Genomic DNA, 23,571 nt, shown 5'->3' with positions numbered 1-23,571 from the left:
GAAAGCAGAGTTACTGTAGCGAAGGCAGCGGGTCAGAAAGGCAGCGGTTGGGGCACGGAGCTGCAGGGTGCCTACAGCACGGTTCCCCAGGTATGGACTGAAGAAGACGTCTTTTTCATGAGTGTTTAAAACCAAGTCATTTGTGTAAAACTTGTGGGCACATCTGTAGCGTGTGTTAGGGGCCATGTGGCTACTTTGTGTGTTAGCAGGTCTTCACTACAGAGCTATACTCTTGGTAGCCTAGTAAGTCAGGGTCTGTAAGTGGTTGCTGTGACCTAATTATCTGGGGTTTGTATCCCAGGATGATCCTAAAGACAGAGAGTAGATTGCTTTTAAAATACTGCATTTCAGTCTATATCCTACGTAGGCACGCACGCCATGGAGCAGAAACTCATGTTTCCTCCATCTCTCCATGGCGACTTTTCTGCTGGAATCCTATGACTTGTCCTTCCTAAATTCATTGATGTGGATAGAGAGAAACTCCTCCTCTTTTACCCTTTGAAGCTGCTCTAAAAGAGGAAAACGGTTTCATTAAAATTAATTGTGGGTTTAGGAAAACTAATAACCCAAGCAAGTTCCTGAAAGAGGATGCCTGAGGTATGCTAGCGTGAGAGCTGCTACATGTTAAGGATGTGTTGTTACTCAGCCTTAACCTCCCACTTTCAAGGTGTTGCCAATTCTGCCCTCTCCTAGCCCCGGCCTCTCTCCTTTTTACCTACCTATCCTGTGGCCTACCTTCTTCCTCAATCCCCTTCATTTCCTTCCTCTGTTTTTTCTTCCTTTAATCATCTTCAACTTTCTTGCATTTTTTCACAGATGTTTCTTAGCAAATGCTAGTGCAGTTGTAGTAGTGCAATTGAACAAGGTCAGACTCAAAAAGGAAGACACTTCTTTATGGAGGTTTGGCAATGTATTTATCATCTGTATATTTTGGAGAAGAAACAATGTGCAAACAGGTTAATCCTGCTAGCAGTGTTCCACATACTAAGTTATGATGCTAAGGAAAACAAAATCAGGTAGTGAGTCTGTCTGAGTCCCCGCACATTTCAGAACGTTGTTTGTGCCATGCTTTGGACAATTGTGAACAACATGGTAGAGGTAGCAGACATATAACTTTTAAACAAGGGAGTCAGTACGTCTGGATAATATAAACAGAAAAGGAGTTGTATGTACTGATAACAAACACTGAGGCCTAAGGTGGGTGTTTGTCCTGAAACTTTGTAGTGAAAGTTTTGCCATTGACTTCAGTAAGCAAATAGTCATTATAGTGCAGATAATAAACAGAAAATACAGCTCGTGTCTCGTGAGACCTTGGGACAGGTTCAACTCATCAGCTCCTAGTGCTGCGGCAACTGGTTTTGGCGATGGAGAGGTGCCGCTTCTCTCCTTGAAAACTCATTCACTGAAGAGGAGCTATTGGGCAGCAGGGTCCCGCAAGAGTTCCTGCCTTTTGGGTGAGAGATAAAACGTAGTCCTGCCCAATTTTAGCAATTGCCAAACTCGCGCTACTGTCTCCCGGAGTACTTTAGTCCTACTGCCACTAACAAATCCTTCCCGTTGTTGCCCTAAATTCCACCGGAGTTTCAGCTTAAGGGTTTTTTTTCCCAGACAACGCTTAAACTGAGCGTGTGTCGGAAGCTGCCGGCAGCCCCCCTAGATGCGCCTGGGAACACGAGGGGCCGTGGGAAAGGGGTTTGCCGGTGCCGCCAGCCAGTGACACGCAAAGTGACCGCCGGGGACGCGCCGGGGCGCGACGAGAGCGCTCGCCGGCGCCGGGGCAGAGCCGGGGCCGCGCTCACCCCCCGGCCGGCCGGCCGGCCGGCCGGTCGCCCGCTCTGCGCCCGGGGCCGGGCGGCGCTCGCTCCCGCCTTCCAGGAAACCGAAATAGAAACCCCGGCCGGAGCCGCGCCGGTCCCCCGCCCCGGCCAGGAGCGGGCGGCGCTACCTGCGGCCTTCCCCGCCCCCGGGAGTTTCCCGCGGGACCCGGCCGAGCGGCCCCGGCGCTGAGCTGCGGGCGGGCGGGCGGCGCGGCCTCTCCCGGAGCCCCGCGGGTAAGTGGGGCCGGGGGGAGCGGGGCTGGGGGCTGCGCTGGGGAGAGGCGCCGGCAGAGACGGGGCGGGGCGGGACGGGGCTGCCTCGCCGCTCGCCCTCCGGCCCGGCCGGCTGGCAGCAGGGGATGGGCATGGGGATGCAGGGGGTTGTGGCTGGGCAGGCTGCTCTCAGCCTTCTCGGCAGCCCCCGTTTGGTCTCCAGCACCTGTGCTGTCCGCCGGGGGGGGCTGCAGGGCGGGGAGGGGGGCACTGCAACACCTCCCTGCTGGAGGTGAGCTTTCTGCCACTGTCAGCGATAGGAGGTTCGGGTTTTTTCCGTGGGTTTTGTTGCTGGTGGTTTTTTTTAATTTTTTCCCAAGTAAAAATCCGAAATGACATAGAAGTTGAAATTGCCGATATTTCTTGCCCCTTGACAGCAGAACTGTATTTCTAAGGGATTGCGTTTTTCAAGGTCTGTCGATAACCTTTCTTAAAAGCAAATAAGGACTTTTTTTCATCACTGGTGGACAATTACTTGCCGCTTAGACCAAAAAATTATTCCCTAAAAGCAGCACGGGAAATCTCTATTATGGGTGCGTGATTGTGTTAAGCCAGTCTGTGCGGGTTTTGGTTAGGTTTTTTTTATTTTATTATTTATTTTTATTGTAGGTTTTGTTTGATTTTTTGTTATGTTGATCCTTGACACAGGAAAGTCCCACAGGAGCTCAGAGGTCTGGTATCCAGTTGCTCATATTTTAATATGGTGGATATAAGGATGCTCTCAAGCAGCATACGTCTCAGAAAAAGGGGTTTAAGGAAAAGCTACTCGTGATAAATAGAGAAGTAAACTTGGCTTGCAGATTACTCATGTGATGATGTTGAAATAATGGCAGAACTGGAGAAAGAGTCTTGTGCTTTAGCAACTGACTTAAGTGCTTACGTTTAGTTTTATTTTCCCACTGTAGGCAAAAACAGGTTTTTAACTGAGAACCTAAGTAAAGCATACTTAGTACTGTAATTTCTTCATGTACCTGCATTGTGCAGAATGATTTAGAACATTAATTGACTGCCCACCACACATACTAGTACAGGATTTTAGTGATAAAAAGGAAGAATGAATTCCCTGTTGGCAAATGGACACCTTTTTAGTGGTGGAAATATAATAACATAAATTGCTGCATAATTTAAAAAAATCAGCTTTACGTAGTCTGGACACTGCTCTCCTAATGTAAACACTTAGTGTTTAGAATTTGCTAGATAGAGGGAAAAATGCAGCTTTTCTCAAGCACTAAAAGCACAGAACCAAGTACACACAGTTTATAGTCACTTTTTCTTGTTCTTCAGAGCTTTTTGGGTAGTAGTGAAACTGTCAAGAATATTATTAGTATTGTGCTGTAGTTTGGGCATGTTTTGAGGAACGGAGCAGAGCTGGCACGTTTGGAAAGCTGCATTTGGTCTAAACTGTACAGATGCCTTACACATGAAAATGTTATCAGAGAGTGAATTAGTTAAATCATTGTACGTACTTGTCTTTATCCACAAAAGACTAGAGCATCTAGAGGCTCATGTTTTTCTTCAGAAAGTCCCTCAGGACTAGTTTCTAACTTTACCTGACTTTACACATGCAGTCTCTCAGTTCCTTTTATGACTGGACTGTTTCTTTTCTCTCCACCCCCACTAATTCAGCACCAAAAAAAAAAAAAAAAAAAAAAAGCAATGAATAAAAGTCCTGCTGTGGGGAAAAATAGAAATCTCCTTTATAATAAAGAGTAAACACTTTCAGGCTTTGTTAACGGCCTTTAGCTTGGGCATAGAGCAGGAAGGTGGGATGCTAGGGGTTAGAAAACACTCCTAGCATCTTTTATTTCTTGCGTAGGTTGGAAAACACTGACCTCTGTCAGCACCCCGGATACAAAGCCTGCCTGCTCCCCGCTTGAGTAGTGCTAGCGACCGCAAGGTTTCCTACCCAGCTGCCCTAATGCTAGAGGTGCTGTCAGGTTGACCTGAGGCTGGGTGAACTGGTGTAGAGTGCTGGTGAAAGTCACTCTGTTCGTCTTGGGGGGACAGGCGGGCGGGGTGCTGCTCTGCCACCGTCACCCCAAAGATTTGAAAAGGAGCGCGTTGCACTGCAGGCACTCCCCTTGCCTTTTCCTGCGTTGCATTTGCTGAGCTGTCCTGTCCTGCCTTTCGAACTCACAGCACGTGGTCTCAGTTTCTTTGCCAAATCAGCTGCGTCATTTTACTCCATTTTCTTCAACGTTAGAGCTGACGTAAATTCTCTAACCCATGAGAAATATGTGCCACAAAGCTTCCACGTCCTTGCGGGGAGGGTAAGAAAGATAATGATCATAACCAGAAACTGTACCTGGGTAAATGGCATTGCTTTGTGGCCTCAGGGGACCGAGTCTGCTGCTTGTCCTTGAGATAAATAAGTTGTGCTTGCTGCTTTTCTTTTTTTCCTTTTTTTTTAAGTATCTTTTTGTCTGGTTGTTATCTTTTGCCCAGAATAGATGGTTGCAGTGGATTATGAGAAAAGGAAGTGAGACCTCTCTAAATAGGGCATGGTCTACTCAGTTCTGCAAGAGGAAAAGGAGATCCTTCTCTTCTTTGCTACTAGCAAGCATGAGGCAGGGAGAATAAAACTGAGGACCTAATCATGGAAAAACTATTTTTCACTACTACTTGGAAATCTGGATGATCATACAGTAGCTTGATTCTTTTTTGAGCTGTCATCGTTTTCTGCAGAAAAATCCCCTGTTATCTCAGCCTTGTGATTACTAGTTTTTCTTTCCGTGAAGCCTGTGAAGCCAATGATCATATGAGTATAAACCAGTCTTTCTGCCTGAGCTGGTATGCCATGGCTTTATTTGTTTTGCTTTTTTTAATAGACTGCTACAGAACGCTGTGAAATTATCATCGGTGGTAAATACAGGTTCAAGAAACATGACGACTTTAGGGATTATATTGAGACGTTTTTGATGGTTTTGTGTGATGTAACCAGGATAAATACAAGGTAAGTGCTGTAGACATTTACGTGTTGAAAACTATTTGTGTAAGTATTTTAATGACTGACGATGCATATGTTTTTAACTTGAATAAAGTAACTCTCTCTGGCTTAAAGTAGGAACCTGGGATGGGAAGGGACTTCTTGGGATGTTGAACCCAGTTTCTTGTAGTGAAAGTCCGCTTCAGCAAAATGGTCAAGATTTACCTTAAAAAGTTTTTGTTAGGACTAGCGAGGGCAGAACAAACTGCTGGAAACTGCTTCAGAAGGTCTTTGCTTTTGTGATAACTCCATTTCTGACTTTCTTCTGAAACTGGTGAAAATTTCAGTTCAAGTCTAGTTCTGATCAGTTATTTTCAAAAAAGATGGATTGTGTATATCAGGTGGTGACTTGTGCTTTATGCAATGATACTAACAGATGCTTATTGCTAGTGAAATGATCTTGCTCCATGACCTTCTCATCTTTCTGGACACATCACATAAATTGCTCATAAAAACTTGGGGATAAGCTAATTGAGTACATTTATATCCCTCTTTGTCATTAATTTCCAAATAATAAATTCCTTCATTTGTATTGAGGGTGCTCCTTCATTTTTGCATATCCAGCAAAATAGAACTAGTATGTGCTTCCTTACTGTGCCAGTTCCTCTAACGAAAAGCTTTATCAAAGTAAATTCCAGGAATGAATGACAGGGGAGGTTCACTAATAACTTCTAAATAAAATTTCACTAGCAGAGAGTTTTTCTCCATTTCCTCTTCACCCAGTCTACTAATTATGATTTTCTTCATAATACAAATTAATAATTTTAAATCTAACTGTATAATGATGAGCTGTCTATCACCCCAATCACTTTTTTTCATTCTTACTTTGCTAAAACAAATTTAGGTGAAAAATGTTTTCAGGTTTGTTTGTTTCTTTTTTTTTTTCAGGAGTGGTTTTGCAAAGTGGTCAGTAATGGAGTATATGAGCACGGGTAGTGATAGCAAAGAGGAGATTGACTTGTTGCTAACTAATTTAAATATGTCTGAAGTGATAGACATCATGGAAAACCTTTATCCAGGTGGAGACCTTGCAGTCTATGAAGACAGCTTGATTACAATGTGTGAAGAGGCAAATCAAAATGAAGAACGTGCGGAATCCTTGCTGTTTTGTGAAAGGGAGGTTTCTTTGATGTCCTCTGTCAAATATGGGACTGTGGAAGACCTGCTTGCTTTTGCAAATCAGGTGTCTAACACTTCAAAACAATTTAAAGGATGCAGACAGCAAGAATCTGGAATCCTTTTGAATATGGTATGTCTCTTTTCTTTTTACTTGAAAATTAGTAGACCTTAGGAGTTAGAAGTTTTTAGTAAATCTAAACAAAGATCACCCCCAGTCCCAGGAGTAACAGTCAGGCTGTTGTTCTCTGCGCAAATCTGGGACTGGAGGGATCTCTGAGGTCATCAAGTCTAGCCCCTGCAGTCTCAGGCAGCTATGGAAAAAGGTCTGTTGTTCAGGAAGATCCACTCTATGTTGCCTCTTGGGATCCCCGGAGATTAGAAAACATTGCCCAACATTGAATACAAACTTGAGATGTGCAGTAAAAAAGCAAAAGCCACAACTATGATGGCTTACAGGTTTGGGAAATGGTAAGGGTTTTCTAGTGCCTTGTGTTCGTGCAGTAAAAAGAGTTCATTATGCAAAACTCCCAATAAAAGTCTAGCATCTATTTTGGTATATTTACTGAATTCACTCTCTATGCACAAATGTAAAAAGTAGCAATGTAAGGAGAAAAAGCATATAGTATCAACTGTGACTTTCAGAATTAACAGTATTATGTAATATCACACACTGCTAAACTCAAGTATAGATGTGTTGCTTTGAGATATGTTCATTTTTTTCCCTAAAATGGTTGGTGTTCTACAAGCGTCTGTAGATGTTAGTGTCATTGGACTTCTGTTTAAAATCAGTTGCTCTGGAAACAAATCAATTATGAAATGGAAGTTTATTCATATATGTTTGTGCTGCTGCTCTATTTTCTTAAGATATTTTCTACATCTATCATCTAAAATATCTTGCATGTAATGTTTTATATGTGAACGTTGGCTGCTTGAGGCTTACTGGTTACTGAGTTTGTGTGTGAAATAGCACAGGGTATTGCTTTATTTTGATTTGGAGGGAACATTGCAGTATTGCAAAACAGTCACTTTTAAACTCTGTAACACTGAAATGACACTTACTAATATTAAATGTTTCCTATACTTAGGATAGACACTGTTCAACATACTCGAGGTTATTTTGCTTCCATATTGTTTCTACAGATGCATACAATTGGTATGAACCAAGTACTATGAGGTGCATATGATCCCATTAAGCAACTGAGGATTGGAGGCAGGGCATTACCTGTACATGCATTTCAGCAGGTGCATCTACACTGTAAATATCTATAGCATTTTGGTTAGGATCAGGAGTGTTTTTGATTGCCTGGTTACCCCCACTGACTGCACCATGGCTTGTGTCACGAAGGGTCTTGGAGCACACAAGCTGGACTTCTTTCAGTTGAAACTAAACTGCAGGATGTGTTACAGCCACAGATGAGCATTCGCTGCATAGGACCAGGCTCGGAACTAGTCCTGAAAGCCTCCTGAAAATGTGAATAGTGTGGTGGTTGTTACTCTCTTGCTCTGCAAATCCACTCCACTCGGTCTCTGTTACTTTCCAGGATAGGTGTAACCTATGTGGATTATCTAGTATCAGCCCCTTGAAATGCAGAAGTGAGCAGGCGAGATGTACGGATTGCTAGAGTCTTTACCTTGGTTCTGATAAGTAGAGGGGAGGCTCATTCTGCATATCCTAAGCAAAATACTTTTCATAAAAAGACACGCACCCCCCAACAGTTCAGAACTTATCCTCCCGAAAATTAAGAACTTCAAAGAATTAATTTATTTCATGTAAATACTAGTCACAAATTACAGTTTTAGCAGTCAAGAAGATACTTTCCTAATTAAAAAACATGAAGGTAGTTAAAGCATAGAAGGATTATGTGCATTACCTCTTAAAAAGAAATCTAAACCAAATAATTTTCCTAATATGCTGTTATCTTAAAAAGGGTAGCTGAAGAGCTGAGTACGTGAGGCCATGTGACAGACATGAAGTGATAATATCCTTGATCTGCCTTTACATATCTTCAAGAATCTCAATAAAGGAGCAGTAAACAGGTTAATGATATTCAAGATACGGACAATACTTTATATCCCTGAATTAATTAGAATCATGTTCTCAGGAAACATTACTAATTCTTTAGCTGAGAGAATACTAAGAGACTGAAGAAATAACATCAAACCTCAAGCAGTACTCACATGGCTGTACTTAGGAGTTTGGTCTTTCTCTGTCATGTGCAGAGGGAGGGAGCTGTTTTGGAGGAAGATTTAGAGCAAGATACTGACTTAGATGCTCTGAATTGCTTCCTGGAGCAACCCTCTTTGGCTTGTTGACTGTATAGAGAACCAAAGCTCCCAACATTACCTACCTAAAGCAGATGGTGTGCTTTTTTTTTTTTTTTTTTTTTTTTGAACTACAGTATAAAACTAGAAGGTGGCTGGTAAAATCACAGCAGACTTCTTCAACCTTTTACTAGGCAGCAGAAACTCTGATACAGGATGGAAAATTAAAATGTGTTCCCCGAGCAGTACATGTGATATTAGGAAATGCTGAAACTCTTGCTCACATTGTATAAGATAGCCTGTGAGTAACAGGTATGTGGCATAACAAGTTAGTAGATTACAGGAAGGACAAACATGTGCAGGTAAACCTAATAACAAGAGGTGGGTAATTTCATTAATCCAGCTGCTGTTGTTGTTGTTTCAAGACAATTAATTGCAACTTACACTTTGTAAATTAGTCACTGGAGAGAAACGTGGATGCCTGGGCTGTGAATGAATGCCACACCTCACATGCTGTTCCCATTTGGCATTTCTAAATAAAGACTGCTGAACAGATCGCATGCATCATGCACATATACAAGTGATTTTTTTTTTTCCCACCACATGTATAAAATTAATAAGGCTTAAAGTAGTTTTAACTTCATTGCGATTTTTTTATTATTATTATTTTTTTATTTAACTCCACAGATCACACCCAAGAATGGGCGCTATCAAATTGACTCGGATGTGCTCCTGTTTCCGTGGAAGCTGACTTACAGGAACATTGGCTCTGATTTTATTCCTCGGGGAGCTTTTGGGAAGGTGTACTTAGCCCAAGATAGAGAAACCAAGAAACGAATGGCATGCAAACTGGTATGTTAGTTCAGTAGTTTTATCTCTGAGCAAATATTGTACGACACAGTACATACAGTATATTTTCAAATATGTCTGCATGAAATTCCACTGTTAGACTGGTGATCATCTTCGTTTTGTTGGCCTACACAAGGTAGGAAAAATCCATGTATTAAACTGTTAACTTGTTTTAATTTTTTTGTCTCTGAGACTGCTAAAGTTTCAGCATTTTGAGAGTATCTGGAAGTATGTGTAACTGCCATGTGGGCAGGCCTGCTGTGCTGTGGGGGTAGAAGTATTTCTACTTGTCCTGCTGTACTCATGGCGGTAAAATATCAGCATGAGGTCACGTCCCTGCTGAAGGTGATAGCAAAACCCTGTTGCTGCAGATGGTTTTAGGATCTTGTGCTTTCACTGGGGTCTTCAGACATAAGTTTTCTTTACTCCAGTGCCATTAATGTCCCTGAGAGCTCAGCTTAAGTGCAACTCTTACTGTGTTTTGGGCACTGACTGAGCATAAGGCTGTGAGATATTTCAAGAAAACTGCTGAGCACTTCCCTATTTTTATACATGCCAACATTTTCTTTCAACTTTACCTTTCAACATACTATTCTGAACTGAACAGTAAATGCTTAGGGCCAGTAAAAGCTCAGCTGGGACACTGCTCTGTATCCCCGTGCTCATGAGTAAAGCACGCGCATTACTTCTGTATGGGAAAGAGTTGGGAAGGCTGTTATATGTCCTTCCATTGCAGCCGGTGTATCCACATGGGGACAGATTTAGTTTGCCACTCCTGCATAACTCATTGCAGAATTAAAGCTTCCTAATGTTTCTGAAGATACAAAGAGTATTTCTCATTGCAGTAAAAATGTTAGCCTCTTATTTGGTTCACAGCCACAAATCTGAGGGAAGGAGAATAAAAAGAGCTGTAGTAGCCTTTCCATGTCTAAGCAAACACTGCTTTTTATTGTCTTAGCAATCTGCTATCAGGACTTTTTAAAGAAATATAGTGCTGCCAGTTGCTTGCTTTAAAGCAGGTTTCATTTCTTGTAAGCCATAAAACAGTGCTAATAAGGATTGAATCAAGGTCAGTAATGGTCCTGACCATGATTAGTCTGTAGACTTTGCTGAGCACTGCAAGCACTGATCCACATGTCAGACAGGTGTATAGTTCTGGTAGAGCAGATGAGACTGCACAAAGCTAATGGAAAAAGCAGAAGGATTTTTATCTCCTTCACCAGGAAGTTTGCATAGAGCTTTTGCGTAACCACTGGATTTTGACAGGAATAACTCTTGCTACATCGCTTTTTCTGGAAGATTGTGCTTTTTATTTGGGCATGATTCCAAAAACTCTCTCAACTGTAAACTGGAAAGGAAGAACAAGTCACAGGATCAAAATAAAGCTCCGTATTTTAACAAGTGCATAGGAATGCTTTGCTTCCTTCTTACATTTTAATCTACAGGATAACTAGTGTTAGTACAGATAACTTGTTTTTTGAGCTGCTTTTCCGTGGTTTTGTTTCAATATCCTAGGTCCCAGTGGAACAGTTCAAACCATCGGATGTTGAAATACAGGCATGTTTCCGTCACGAAAACATTGCTGAATTATACGGTGCTATTTTGTGGGATGAGACTATCCATCTCTTTATGGAAGCTGGAGAGGGAGGATCTGTCATGGAAAAGCTGGAGAGTTGTGGTCCTATGAGAGAATTTGAAATCATTTGGGTGACAAAGCATATTCTGAAAGGACTTGACTTTCTCCACTCCAAGAGGATTATCCACCACGATATCAAACGTATGTGTGTGGGATTCTTTGGGGTGCTTTCTGGTCCAAGCTGGGCTGGGGCTCTGGTGGAGAGCCTGGGACTGAGCTGGGGTGCATAGCTTCGCATCTCTGGGAGGGATGGGTAATGCTCAACAAATGACAAGGTCGGGTTCTGGAGATAATAATTATTTACACTATTTATTAATTCACTGCAGTGGAGAGGATGATTCGAAAGTCATAGTTCCTTTGCCTTTCTTGAGCAACTCAATTTGAAATAAAAACCTAAAGAAAATGAGTGAAATTATCAGTCTGTGTTAAACCAGAAGTTTCCCTCTTTCCCTGTAAATTCATCCTGAGTGCTTCCGTGCCCACCTTCCTCTTGCACCTTCTTTTAGGTTTTATGTTTCTGCATGGATGTTTCTCAGTTTGAGATGCTTTGGAACTAAATACCTAATTTGTACTCTTTTTTTCTTTCAACAATTACTGCAAATTTTACTACATATTTGCTTTTAAAAAGCTCTGAGTATTAACATGTATAAATAATTGAAACGTATTGATACTAAACCTAAATTAAATACATTAGTATTAAATTGCTTTAAAATTTAATTTTAATGCATTACATTTAATTTAATATTAAATACTGTTTCTCCCAGCACCACCTGTGCCCGCAGACAGGTAAATTCTGCCTTTCTGGTAACAGTGCTTCTAATGAAGACTTACCTCTTCTGTGAGTTAATTTTTTGCTGAACTTGAGGGCTTAGAACAGAAATATTCAAACTGAAGTGTTACAATAAATAGTTGACAGAAGACAGTTATCAAGAATTGCTAAATTTTTATCTCAGTTTTGCATTACTTTTAGTTAATGTGGGTCAGTACTTTAGATGTAAGCCTTTGAGATTCTGACAACTATAAAACTGCTTAATTTTTCCCTTAGTTGTGCTTTCTCACTTGTAGTAAGAGTCTTTCCTATGGGTTTACTGTAACTGACAGTAACAAAGACATTAATTAAAAGGTTTAAAAACCAAACCAGCCAAAACCCAACCTACAACATCTACACAGTGGATAGGAGAACCATTCCATTGTGAATGTGGTGGATGTGAGCGCATTTTGCTTTTTCCAGCCTTTTTCTGCGTTACTGAATGCAGGGCAGCAGCTGAGGTGGAGGTGCTTGGGTGCAAACCCCGGCCACGCTCCTGCCTGCAGGGAGCTGTTTTGTTCGAGGGGGTGAGCTGGGTAACCCTGGCCCTTAATGGCAGTCGTACCCACCACCTGGCGAGGTGGCCTCTGCTTGAGGGAGATGAGGTGTGTGCTTTCATCCATCAGGTGGAATCGATAGAAGAGGCTGTTTCCCAAACATCTCTGATTTCATCCTTACTGCATTTTGAGTCTGTCCTGCTGACGCAGGAGGTGATGGGGATTTTACTGGGAAGAAGACTGCCCTGAGCCAGGAAGGGGAGGAGGACTTTCTGTTGGTTCTTAGCAGCAGCTCAGTGCTGCCACTCACTTTAACCCTTGGTTGGAAAGCGGTTAAATTGAAGGTTATTTGGTGGGGGAAACTTTTGCCCAAAACCAGCTGAAGCTGGGGCTGGGTGCAGTCCCAAACAGGCAGCAGAGCTTGCTGCACTGTGGCAGTGTGGCCCTCTGCACTGTCCTTGACATGGTGTTTAAAATCCGTATTTTCAAAGGTATCCCTAAAATTACACCTTTATTTCTGTAGTTTTGTAGCACTGGTTGGGAGGCAGGTATGTGAAGGATTGCTTCAGGAACCAGTACTGCTGAAATCAAGTCTGTGTCTTCTCACTGGGTGGGCATGGTGGGCACAGTCAAGATGGAAAATGACCCACAGTTTCCTCTGGGAGAAGATGTGTTTCTGTTGTGTAACTTGGAGACTTCATTTGTTCTTGTCTTCTGAAATGGCAAACAAGAATTTCTCAAGGTTTACACGCAGTACTACCTTCATAAATATTTGATCAGAAATACAACTGCAAAGAAAGCCCTCTGAGCACAAAGTTGTGCCTTAGGCAGAGTTTTATGAAGGAAAGTGAGTTAAGCTCCTAGATATTGCAGCAATTTGGTGGGAGTTTGGAAATCCCTGTCTTGTATTACTTTTGCAGCCATAGTCTTGTCCTCTGTCATCATGCTGAGCTGCTGTTGCTGACTGCTGCAGGAGACTGGTGTGGATGCTGTGGAGGGGCCTCGGTTTCTCTCTACTTCTGTCTTCATTTACATTGTTAGTGTAGAGAAACTGCTTGGTGACCAACAGTTATGTTGTTTATAGCCAGACCTGCACAGCATGCTCTCCACCTTGGAGACCATTAAACGTCTTCAGAGCAAGCCTCACTGCACTGAGGTGCCTACCAATCTTCCACCTTCCTCCCTTACCCTCAGCCATTTTTTCTCTCTCTCTCTTCTTTTTTAAGCTAGGAAATTCTCCAAATGTTGATTCTTCTTTTATGTAAACCAGTCTAGGTTGATTTTTAAGATATGATTTAAAATTGGATGCAGTTGCTAACAGATCCATTTTCGCTAGGAGAAGTACTGTGTTGTCTACATCCAAATGAAACTGGCACGTTGTAAAATAAATGCCTAACATGCTAGAAACTTAAATGTTGCCGTTTTTATTTTTCTTTTAGCAAGCAACATTGTCTTTATGTCAACTAAGGCTGTTTTGGTGGATTTTGGCCTAAGTGTTCAAATGACTGAAGACATATACTATCCCAAAGACCTTAGAGGAACAGAGGTAAGAAGCTGGAGGGACAAAAGTTCTTATATTACACCTATGGTTGTGATGCTTAGGCTCAAATTTGGAGCTTGAGGGTAGAAACTCAGGCAAAAGATTTTTATAACAACATCAAAAAGTTACAAACAAACATTAATGTAATCTCAATTATATTTTTATTTTCAACTGCTGAATGGAGAATCAGATGTTAGATTTTGAAAGCCATGTCACCTTCTCTGTAGTCCCATTTCTTAGCAATTTCTAAATCTGAAGTCAAAGAGAAATCAGGGTTCACTGAAGTCAAACAAGGGAACAGTACTCTGAGGAGGGTTGTTTGCAGTGGATCAGCTGCTGGTCAGAGACACTTCAGACAGGAATTTGTTCTTTGCTCTAGCAAAGATTTCTTCTGAGATACCAGCTATGGACTGGGGTGACCTGCTCAACACAGTAGTTTGACTCCTCCTTTGAAACTGCAGAAATTACAGACCTCTGGGTTTCACTGTCTTTCTAGTCAGGGGAGTAAAGAGCTTACAATGCTTACTATACTGGAAGCAACATGCTTTCTGGCATTTGATGTACGTGCCTTGTGGTGTTTTTTTTTTATTTTGGTTTGGTTTGGGTTTTTTAATTTGTTTGTTTAAGGGGGTTTTGTGTGCTGTTAATGAGAATAAGAAAAATGGTGGGAATGAGTTGGAAGCCCTGGTAGGGTATTTCCCAAGGATGGAGGTGTGTGTAAAAAGGAAATTTCCAAGTTTGTGGAGTGGACTGGTGTGATGATCCTCTCCTGGCTGTTAGAGGACAGGCCAAGTTCATGTTGGTAAGAACAACTGTGGAAAACACTTAATTCTTCATTTAGTAGGAAGAAAATTATTCCGCACTGTTGAGCACCTGCAGTCACGTCCTCAGAAAGCGGATAGTCCCCACAACCCTGAAACATGGTGGTGCTTGGTGTTGACTGTCTTGGGGGAGAGGTAGGCAGTCCTCGGAACCAGCAATCCTGCCGTTCCACCGCAGCATTGCAGGCCAGAAGTAAAGTCACAGAGAGAGTGCTGGGAAAGGAGATATTCAAATACCAGTCAAAGACTTAAAGGAACATCATGAATGCTAGTCTATAGGTTTTTCTGCTCACAGTCTTCTTCCCAGGCATCTTCCTCTCCACAGTGCCTGTGTTCAGCCTTGTGGGTTGCCTAATCCAGTCACCCACAAATGTCCTCTGTAGTCTTTGATAGCGCTGGCTTTCTTGATTTTTTTCAAAGTAAGATCTGGACTCCAAAGTCCTCCTAAGTTTTGCACCCTCTATTATGCAGCCTTAAGAAATGGTGCAGTTGTCCAGGAGTGCTGTTTCTTCACATGGTTGGGCAACCCCTTGTTTGGGCTCTATCACTGCCATGCAGCATTGTGCCTGTGAACTGGATGGTTTCTTATGTCTGGTATTGGTAGGGACTCGTGTCCACGAAGGAAGTGGCAGTTGGAGTTATCTTTCTCCTGTGCATGTTCTCCTCTGGGGGTTTTTATTAGGTTTTATTAGGGTTTTTATTTGCTTCTATAGCACAGGAAGTCTGAATGTAGTGAATCTGCTTTGTGTTTATGAAAATGAATAGTTGCAATTCTGACAGAATGACTGAAAGATAGTTAAATTTCGTTTAGTTGGTGTAGCATGAAAAACCTGTGTTTCTGAATAGTGTGTACAAGGCATGCAGCACAATATACCCTGGTTGTGATGAAACTGCTCTGTGGGAAATACTTTTTCTAGGCATTTGCTACACTTTCTCTTACGCTTCTGTCACTTTGTTAAAATATGGAAGCTTCAGTTACAAGTGTTTGAGGGGAGGAAAAATTCGTCTGCTGAGGTTTATTGAATGTGGAAGGTGTGATTCATTTGCACGAATGCTAAAGTATAACTAGCACAGCATGAAGAAAAGGACTGGTTTTTAGTTGGGTTGTGTCTCTGCTCTGACCGGTAGACGTGTGCCAGCCCAGCAGTAGGAAGGAGTGAGAATGGCAAGGTATCCGGGGCTTGGGCTGCCTACTTCGGTGACAAGAGTCTTAGGCCAGTCTAAATCAGTCTGAAATCACAGCTTTGGTGCACATCTCATTTTTGCTTCTTGTCCCTGTGCAATCAAGGTGCCTCTTGACCATTTTCACACCTGGACTGTAACTGCAGACAGGTTCTTGTTCCAGCATCTTTTTTTCTCAGGAAGGCAGCTGCTTTTTGTTTATATAGATTTCACACAAGTCACACTGTATTTGCTAGTCACTTTTTTTTTACAAAAGTAGAAATTCTGTTCTTTGGTCCTTGTGAGACTTAAAGGCAGCGGGTGCGCATGCACTTACTCTATCGTAGCCCAGAGGAAAGCAATGGATAGGAGTAAGTAGCAGCTGTAGATGCCTGCCGAACCTTTGCACATGCTTCCGATCTGAAGCTCTGTTTGCAGATGTGGTATGTGATTTACTGGGAAATATTCCTCGGAATTTGCGTGAGCCCTGCAGCCTTTCTCAATCTGTGGTAGTAAGTAGTCAAACCATGTGGTGATGACTTAACTTCCTGCTCTTGTGTCAGTTAATGGCTTTTAATGTGATTCTTTGTGGCAGGATGACTTGAACTAATTAAAGTTCTGTTTGGTTCCTTTTGAGAGAAATTGGGTGAGGGAAAAGTAGAAACCAGAAGCAAACAGGGCGGCTTGCTAACCTAGTGTGTTGTGGGCTGAGCCCACACTGTGTTGAAACCTACTCCCTCAGCTGGTGGCGGTGGCAGAGCCATGCAGGCAGCTCCTGCCAGCTGCGGGGTGTGCCTCCTGCATCCTGCCCATCTCGTTCTCCTCCAGCTGTGCTCCCAGCTGCCTGGAGCTGGCAGGAGCTTCCCACTAGATCCTTCTTCAGGGTCTTGACAAATCCAAACTTTTCAGTGAAATGTTTGGATGGAAACTGTATTTTGGTTTAGACAAAATTAGAATTTTTGTTTTAAAAAAAGGATGGAAGAGGGATGCTTGCCTTAATAGCTGCCCTGGGGATAACCTGGTGGAAAGGGCACACAGCAGGACTTAAGAGACCTGGCTTTTAATTTATGCGTTGCCTTAGACTTGGTTTGTTCCTCACCATCCCATTTCTTAGGATAATACCCCAACATGCAGGTTATTGGATAAGGACTGGAGAGGAAAAGAGTAAGGAAGACAGGAAGGTGTATATCTGTCAGTTCTGCCCAGAAGAGTTGTATAGTATCCAATGTAACAGGGATTTGAAGAGTGGACTCCTACCCCCAGCTGGGTGGCTAGCAGTGAGGGTCACCCTCTCTCTTTAGCCTAGTGCATGGCCATGTTGTTCAAGCAGAATGGAGCAGTCCTGGCAATACAAACTGGCAATTCAGGCACCTCCTTTTGCTATGGAGGGATGAGGTTCCTGCTACATGGGTGACCAAAGCAGAGCCATGGCTTGAACCTCAGCCTCTCACAGCTCAGCTAAGTCCCATAGCCACTGAGCTGTGGCCTGTTTGGGGAGGGCAAACCTGGAATATGACTTTGTCCAGGTGCCAGACCAGAAAATCCCTGTGATTGTGGTAATGTACAGAGCAGAAAAATCTTATTCCCCAGATGGCGCTTGGTCTTTAGGCTGCAGGTACTAGTGGGGTGCATCTCTTCAGAGGGGAGTTTTCCAGATCACAAAATGTAACGATTCATCTTTGCTTCTTGTTTTCCCCTATTGATTAATCTTTTTTTTGTCTATTCTTCACAGATTTACATGAGCCCTGAAGTTATCCTCTGCAGAGGCCACACAACAAAAGCGGACATCTACAGCATGGGAGCTACTATTATTCATATGCAAACTGGCATCCCGCCCTGGGTGAACAGATATCCACGTTCTGCATATCCATCCTACCTCTATATTGTAAGTGTCCTTAGCAAAGCTATAGCTGAATTTCAGTTGAAGGCTTTCCTGTACTTTTGTTGGGAAAGCTCCAGTCATATAAAAACTATCAAAATATTTGTCAGAGAGATGATATCATCCTTTTTGCTTCGGGGGAGGGAGGGAAGAAGTGGGTTTTGATCATTTAGGGGAAGACAGAGACTGAGGTGGAGTCATCTCTGTGGTTTGTGTTACAATTTATAGGCCTTGAGTTTACTGCAAGGACAGGGTTAGAACACCGTGAAACTTGATTGAAACAAGCCCATCTGTGTTCTACCTGTCTGTTTTGCTTCAAAGTTGCAGATAAAAACTGGAGCCTGGCAAATATGATTCTCTGGTTCTTCCAGTGTGGTACAGAAATCTGGTGAATTTGCATTGCACCAGATTTTAGGCTTGCTTGGACTTGCTTTGAGTTTTTAAATTTATGATAAAATCTGATTTTAAAAAGGTGGATTTTGTTACATGTTCTGTTCTCATTGATCAGCCCAGCTTAAGGAGGTGATGAGTTTTAAGTGGGGAATTCCCAGAGCACTCGTGGTTATCTGTGACTTCCTCTTCCATTGTTTTTGGAATAACTGTTTCAATGGTCTTTTTTTATACCAACAGATACACAAGCAAGCTCCCCCCTTAGAAGACATTGCTGAAGACTGCAGCACTTCCATGAGAGAGTTGCTAGAAGCAGCTCTAGAAAGGAATCCTAATCATAGGCTGTCTGCAGCAGACTTACTGAAGCACGAAGCCTTACACCCACCCCCAGAAGAGCAGCCACGGTGCCAGAGTCTGGATTCGGCATTGTTTGAAAGGAAAAGACTGCTTGCAAGGAAGGAGCTGCAGTTGCCAGAAAACATTACAGGTAATGACATCAGGCTTACTTATCTTGCACTCTGTAGATTTTACTTTGTGTCAAAACTTGATTTGAGTGAGTGTTTAGAAACAAACAAAACTCAAAAAGCTTCTGGAAAGACACCAGTAAAACTCCCAATCAGATGAGATCACACCCAGAGCTCATTAAGTGTTACATAAAACGCCCATTGACTTCAACAGGGGAAGAACTTAGCCTGAATTCTGCAGCTCCGGAAGGGCTGGCTCATGAAAAAACCCTGGTAGTCAGTCATGGCACTTCATGAAGTATAGGTTGCTGTCCCAAATTGCCTTAATTTGCCACAGATGTTTTATTGATACTAGCGATTTGTTAACAAGAACAACAAAAAGGGTCCAACAACTACCACCATCACCAAATCCAACACTTTTTGCTTCCTTAAAGGAAAAGACAGATATAAAACCATGACTGTAATGTCGCTGAGTGTCAGCAGTACAAACCCTTTATTTTAGAAACAAAAAGACTGTAGGATAGAACACAGTTTCTCTTGTGCATTAGTAAGTGCTTTATGAAGGACAACACATGAACCAGTTAGGAAGCTCAGTGGGTTCTCAGATAATATCAAGCCCAAGAGAGGTTTAGTGCCAGCAACTTGCTAACAGGCTTCAAAATGCTTTTCTTGTAAAATATGTTAGGAGGGTCCTGACAAAAGGCATTTAAGAACTGACTCCAGACAAGTGGTTTATTTGATTGTGATAAGTATTTGAAAAGATATCTATGCAAAGTTTTGGGTGCTGCAATTGTTGCAACAAATCCACTTAAATCAATCACAGCCTTTGCATCTATTGATCCTTCGGGCTTTGCCTTGTGGGTGCATAATCCTTTAACTGGCTCAGGCCATCTGAATTAATTCTTTTGAAGATGAAAAAATATTTGACCATTAAACTGGAGCTTTAGTTTAGGAGCATGAAGTTCCATGACACTCACTATACAAGTATTCAGGGAAGTTCTGCCATTGCAAACGGGGTCTGGTTTCTTCAGACCTTGATTTAAAGGAAAAAAAAATCTGAGACTGATGGTCCCATATTTGTTCTGCATTGTCACACCGAGCGACACAAAGAGGATGTCATCTGTTTAGATGAAAATTCCCCTGTAATGAAGGGGAATTCTCAGCTGGCAGAAAGTTAGCAGGTTTTTTTCTTGCACCAAACTCTCCTTTAGCATTATGGCTCAGAGGATGAGGAAGCTCTGCCTAGCTGTCCCGGCTGAGGGAGGTCTTTTTTGAAACAGTTGAACACACTTGCCGTTTTCAGTAGCAAACTGCTTACCTTTCTTTTCCCTAGAGTTGTGGGTTGATTTGTTACCTTTTATGTTATTTTATATGAGGTTTATGTTATATTGTCCTTAAAAATGAAGCTTTCTAAACCACAGATAAATAAAAGCAAATATTAGGCCAATTATTCCAGTAACGTCTACAACCGTGAAACTGAACTAGTGTAGCTGTTTGTGCAATAATGACATGCTTTGTCTCTTTCCTTTTTAGATTCCTCACTGTGTACCGGGAGCATGGACGAGTCGGACCTGCTAAAGAGGCAAAGATCACTCTATATAGATCTTGGAGCTCTAGCTGGTTACTTCAATATTGTTAGGGGACCACCAGCCTTAGAATATGACTGACCCAGTAACATTTTATGTTGGCAGGTCAGAAGTGGACCTCTACCTCTTAAAACTTGATTTTAAGACTTGATTTTCAAATTTGTACATAAAAATATTGCCATTGTAGGCTGTCAAATGTGAATAGTGTTTAATTGCACCGATGATTAAGCTAAACCCTTAGGGGCTCTGATAAGCTGATCCCAAGCAACGACATTTGTGCATCTGCTGGTTGACCAACAAGAAGATGGCAAAAAGAACACTGCTGGGAATGTCTTAATCCGGGATATCTTCCTGTGCTGGGCCTTGCACTTTTATAAAAGTTGTAATATATGCTTGAAAATACTGCCATGAAAAAAAAAAAAAAATTGAGCATGTGGGCTGTAAGATTCAGTGTCTCTGAGTTGTCCTTAGAGAAAACCTTCCAAAAAAAAAGTTCTTGATTTAACTCATCAAAGACTGGTTCAGTCTTGTTCTGTCTTTGAGACTTGGCCAGTCTCTGGTCATTTTTAATGGAAATCAGGGCCTCCCTTAAGCTGAGCTAATTTCTATCAGTTATCTCTGTAGCCAAAGCATCACTTGGTTACAGATGTGTTTTAACTCTGCATCTTCCCTGGGCTGTCAGAGCTAAGCAGGGCCCTTTCCCCCTTCTCTGTGGGTGGAGGGAATCCTTCACTGGCTATATCGGTTAGCTTTGGGAATAGCGCAGCAAGCTGGCCCTGACAAAGCACGACAGTGATTCCACCTGCTTCCTGTGTTACAGCTACTACAAGGATATATTGGGTAGTTTTCAAGGGTAGATCAAATGTTATTCCGTATTGGTAACAGTGGGCAGGCTCCAGACTCTTGCTTTTTAATACTTTAAAATTGTACATGTGTATAATTGCCATGAGTGCTATGGTTTGGAAAGCATGTCATTAGTGACAAGCTGTGTTTATGTTCCTATGGAAATGGAATTATATTGTTCTTGCTGTGCCTCATACATTTGAAACATGATGTTTTGGATGATAGTAAAACTATGTAAACTGCATAGTTCTGTACATCCCATGGGATGAGAACGTAAACTTTTATAAAACTCTCTTTGATGCTTAGGATAACTCTTTATAAGCATTTGTGTTAAAATGGCATACTATGTATGTTGTATACTGAATCTTTTCTGAAGCACAGTCTCTTTTTCGTATGTCTATTATTTAATGCTGCTCCTGTCTAACACATGACCTTAAACAGATGATTTCTAGTTTGATACTGATATGGTCAAATGAATAAACCCAGCTCAGTGCCTTGAGATGTGGTCACTTTGTTATTTCATCTTTGCAAATGGCATGGGGCTGTGACCGTATTTGGGCCAACCTCCCTTACCATGGCCCAGGTACACCACATGCATTGTTCCACTTATTGGGGAGTTGCATGAAGGTCCTTGTTGATGGATTTGGGACTCTGGTAACAGACAATGAGTGTTTCTGACAAATCTTATTGTCAAACCCCAACACTCCTTCTGGACTGCCTGGATGTTGCCCAGTGGTTGTGTACAACATGCAGCGCTTCAGTCCTGATGTTAATTGCTGCAAAAAATCCTGCTGGGAATAACCCACCTGCTCCAGTACTCTGTGCAAAATCTCTAGATGACTAGTCGCTTTGAGGAGAGCTGTGTAAGGGAATGCTCTTCATATCCATACTGGCTGTAGTGACCAGGATATTTGGGGATCAGACTTTCAGTGTAGCTGACTTAAAGAAAACATGACCTAATGGTTTGGATGCTCACCTTTGCCTTGAGAGACCTGGGTTCAATTTTCTGATCTTTTGCTGATGGCTTTTGATCTTTAATGAGATTCATAGAATTAGTAGGAAGCAGCTTTTCAGGTAACTGGAGGTGGTTTTAAAATCTCTTCCCCAGTTTCCCCTGTATCAAATAAAGGTGTTTATCCCCACCAAACAGTGGCTAGATGTTATGCGAATGCTTATCAAGTGCCTAGATACTTCAACAATGATATCCATGTCAGAATTACAGGCTGCTAGGGGGCTTTTACCATTGCTTGAAAAGTGTTACAGTGATTTTTCTTCTTTTATTTTTTTCTTTAATGCCATCCTCCTCTTCCCTACCCAGTTAAATGGTTTAACATGGAAATCTGCATATGGGGACAGGCTCACAATTTAAGACTCGCTCCTAGTATATGGCTTTTATATATCTTCACGCTATGCAAGTAATAAGTGACCAGGTTATCCAAAGTAATTACACTTTATGTATTGCCAGGTATAGGTGATAAGATTTGGCTGAGTGAACCAATAGCTCTGTATAGGCATATCCACAGGTCTAAACAGTATGAGGCTTCATGACAAATATCACTTCAGAGGACTGATACGCAGCCAACAAACAGCTGTTCACAGGTACACTGAACAGCAAGCATTGCTACCAGCTCTGTGAGCTGTCTAATAGCTTAGGATTTTTGCAGGTGAGCCTCAAGCTGCAGTTAAGCAGGGATTTCTCTTTGGAGCAATACATCATATCCCAAGCATATCACATCCCTCGAGCGTATCCCACAGCGGTTGATCCCTGTGTTGTGTAGGTTCACCGGTTTGTGCCACCACCTGGGGCACGAGGTCAGGGAAATGAACTGGGTTGGAAATAACCTGGGAGGGGGAATATCATTTCTCCAATCTGGTTGCTTGAGCAGCTGTGTACTTGGAGCAATCAAGGCTGGAGGTGAGGAGGAGGGAATGAAAAGGCACGGTGGGAAAACTCTGCCAGCACAAGCCCCAAGGGGATGGCTGGTCTGCACTGAGCTGTGGGATTTTGCAAATGGTTTGCCTCTGTGTTGATTTCTGGTGTGTAGTTTCATTTTCTCTTGGGGGAATACTGAGACTCATGCTAACTGCAACGGAAAATACAAAGGGAGAAACCCACTGCTCACAGTGACTGGTGAAATTAGGTAGCCAGAGGTGCCTTTTCTCCTTCTGGGCTCAGCAGGTTTCTTGTCCTCAGATCAGCCTGTGACCCTGAGATTGAGCCCACCACTGTGCTCCTCCACAGGGCTTCCTGGTGTGAGCAGCCCACAGCAGCTGTGGAGCTCCTTTGAGGATGTGCTGAGCTCTCCACTCTGTTCAAGAAGGAAGATCAGGTTCAGGTTATGCCTTTGAAACAATGTGGAGAGAGAGAGAGAGAATTCAAAGTCCCTTTTTTCCCATTTTCTTGTAGCTGCTGCTTCTTTGCAACCCTGCTCCCCGTCTTGTGTCCCACGCTTCCTGCAAGTGAGAGGGTTTCACTCGCTGCCTGGTTTCTGGAGGTTTCTTAACTCCTTCTAAATTCAGGCCCTTGTTTTTCTCATCCTGCAAAAATGTCAGTGGACAGAAGAGACTGGGAGGAGCAATTGGAAGAAGTAGAAATAAGGTGTTCCTTGCCTGGAGGTTAAATGAGTTTCCCTGTTAACC

The 23,571-nt window shown here is 42.4% G+C and overlaps 1 protein-coding gene across 1 annotated transcript; it reads left to right on the top strand.

The window, feature by feature from the left end:
* The first annotated feature begins 1,886 nt into the window (after positions 1 to 1,886).
* On the top strand, positions 1,887 to 21,430 carry MAP3K8 (mitogen-activated protein kinase kinase kinase 8). Its single transcript, XM_069777845.1, has 9 exons — positions 1,887 to 2,051; positions 4,919 to 5,043; positions 5,965 to 6,325; positions 9,145 to 9,309; positions 10,822 to 11,083; positions 13,687 to 13,793; positions 17,502 to 17,654; positions 18,279 to 18,525; positions 20,036 to 21,430. The coding sequence occupies exons 2-9, from the start codon at positions 5,009 to 5,011 to the stop codon at positions 20,167 to 20,169; spliced, it is 1,464 nt and encodes a 487-aa protein (XP_069633946.1). The 5' UTR covers positions 1,887 to 2,051; positions 4,919 to 5,008; the 3' UTR covers positions 20,170 to 21,430.
* The last annotated feature ends 2,141 nt before the right edge of the window (positions 21,431 to 23,571 follow it).

Source organism: Haliaeetus albicilla, chromosome 2, assembly GCF_947461875.1.
Source record: "Haliaeetus albicilla chromosome 2, bHalAlb1.1, whole genome shotgun sequence".
In the NCBI taxonomy this organism is placed as follows: Eukaryota; Metazoa; Chordata; class Aves; order Accipitriformes; family Accipitridae; genus Haliaeetus; species Haliaeetus albicilla.
Note: the sequence above shows the minus strand (reverse complement) of the source record. Positions and strands in the feature narration are given on the sequence as shown.

Excerpts from the sequence above, each read along its gene's own strand:
- MAP3K8 (XM_069777845.1), top strand. The coding sequence starts at position 5,009 with ATGGTTTTGTGTGATGTAACCAGGATAAATACAAG. Across the intron at positions 5,044-5,964 it reads GTAACCAGGATAAATACAAG|GAGTGGTTTTGCAAAGTGGT; the intron begins GTAAGTGCTGTA and ends TTTTTTTTTCAG. Across the intron at positions 13,794-17,501 it reads AAGACCTTAGAGGAACAGAG|ATTTACATGAGCCCTGAAGT; the intron begins GTAAGAAGCTGG and ends TATTCTTCACAG.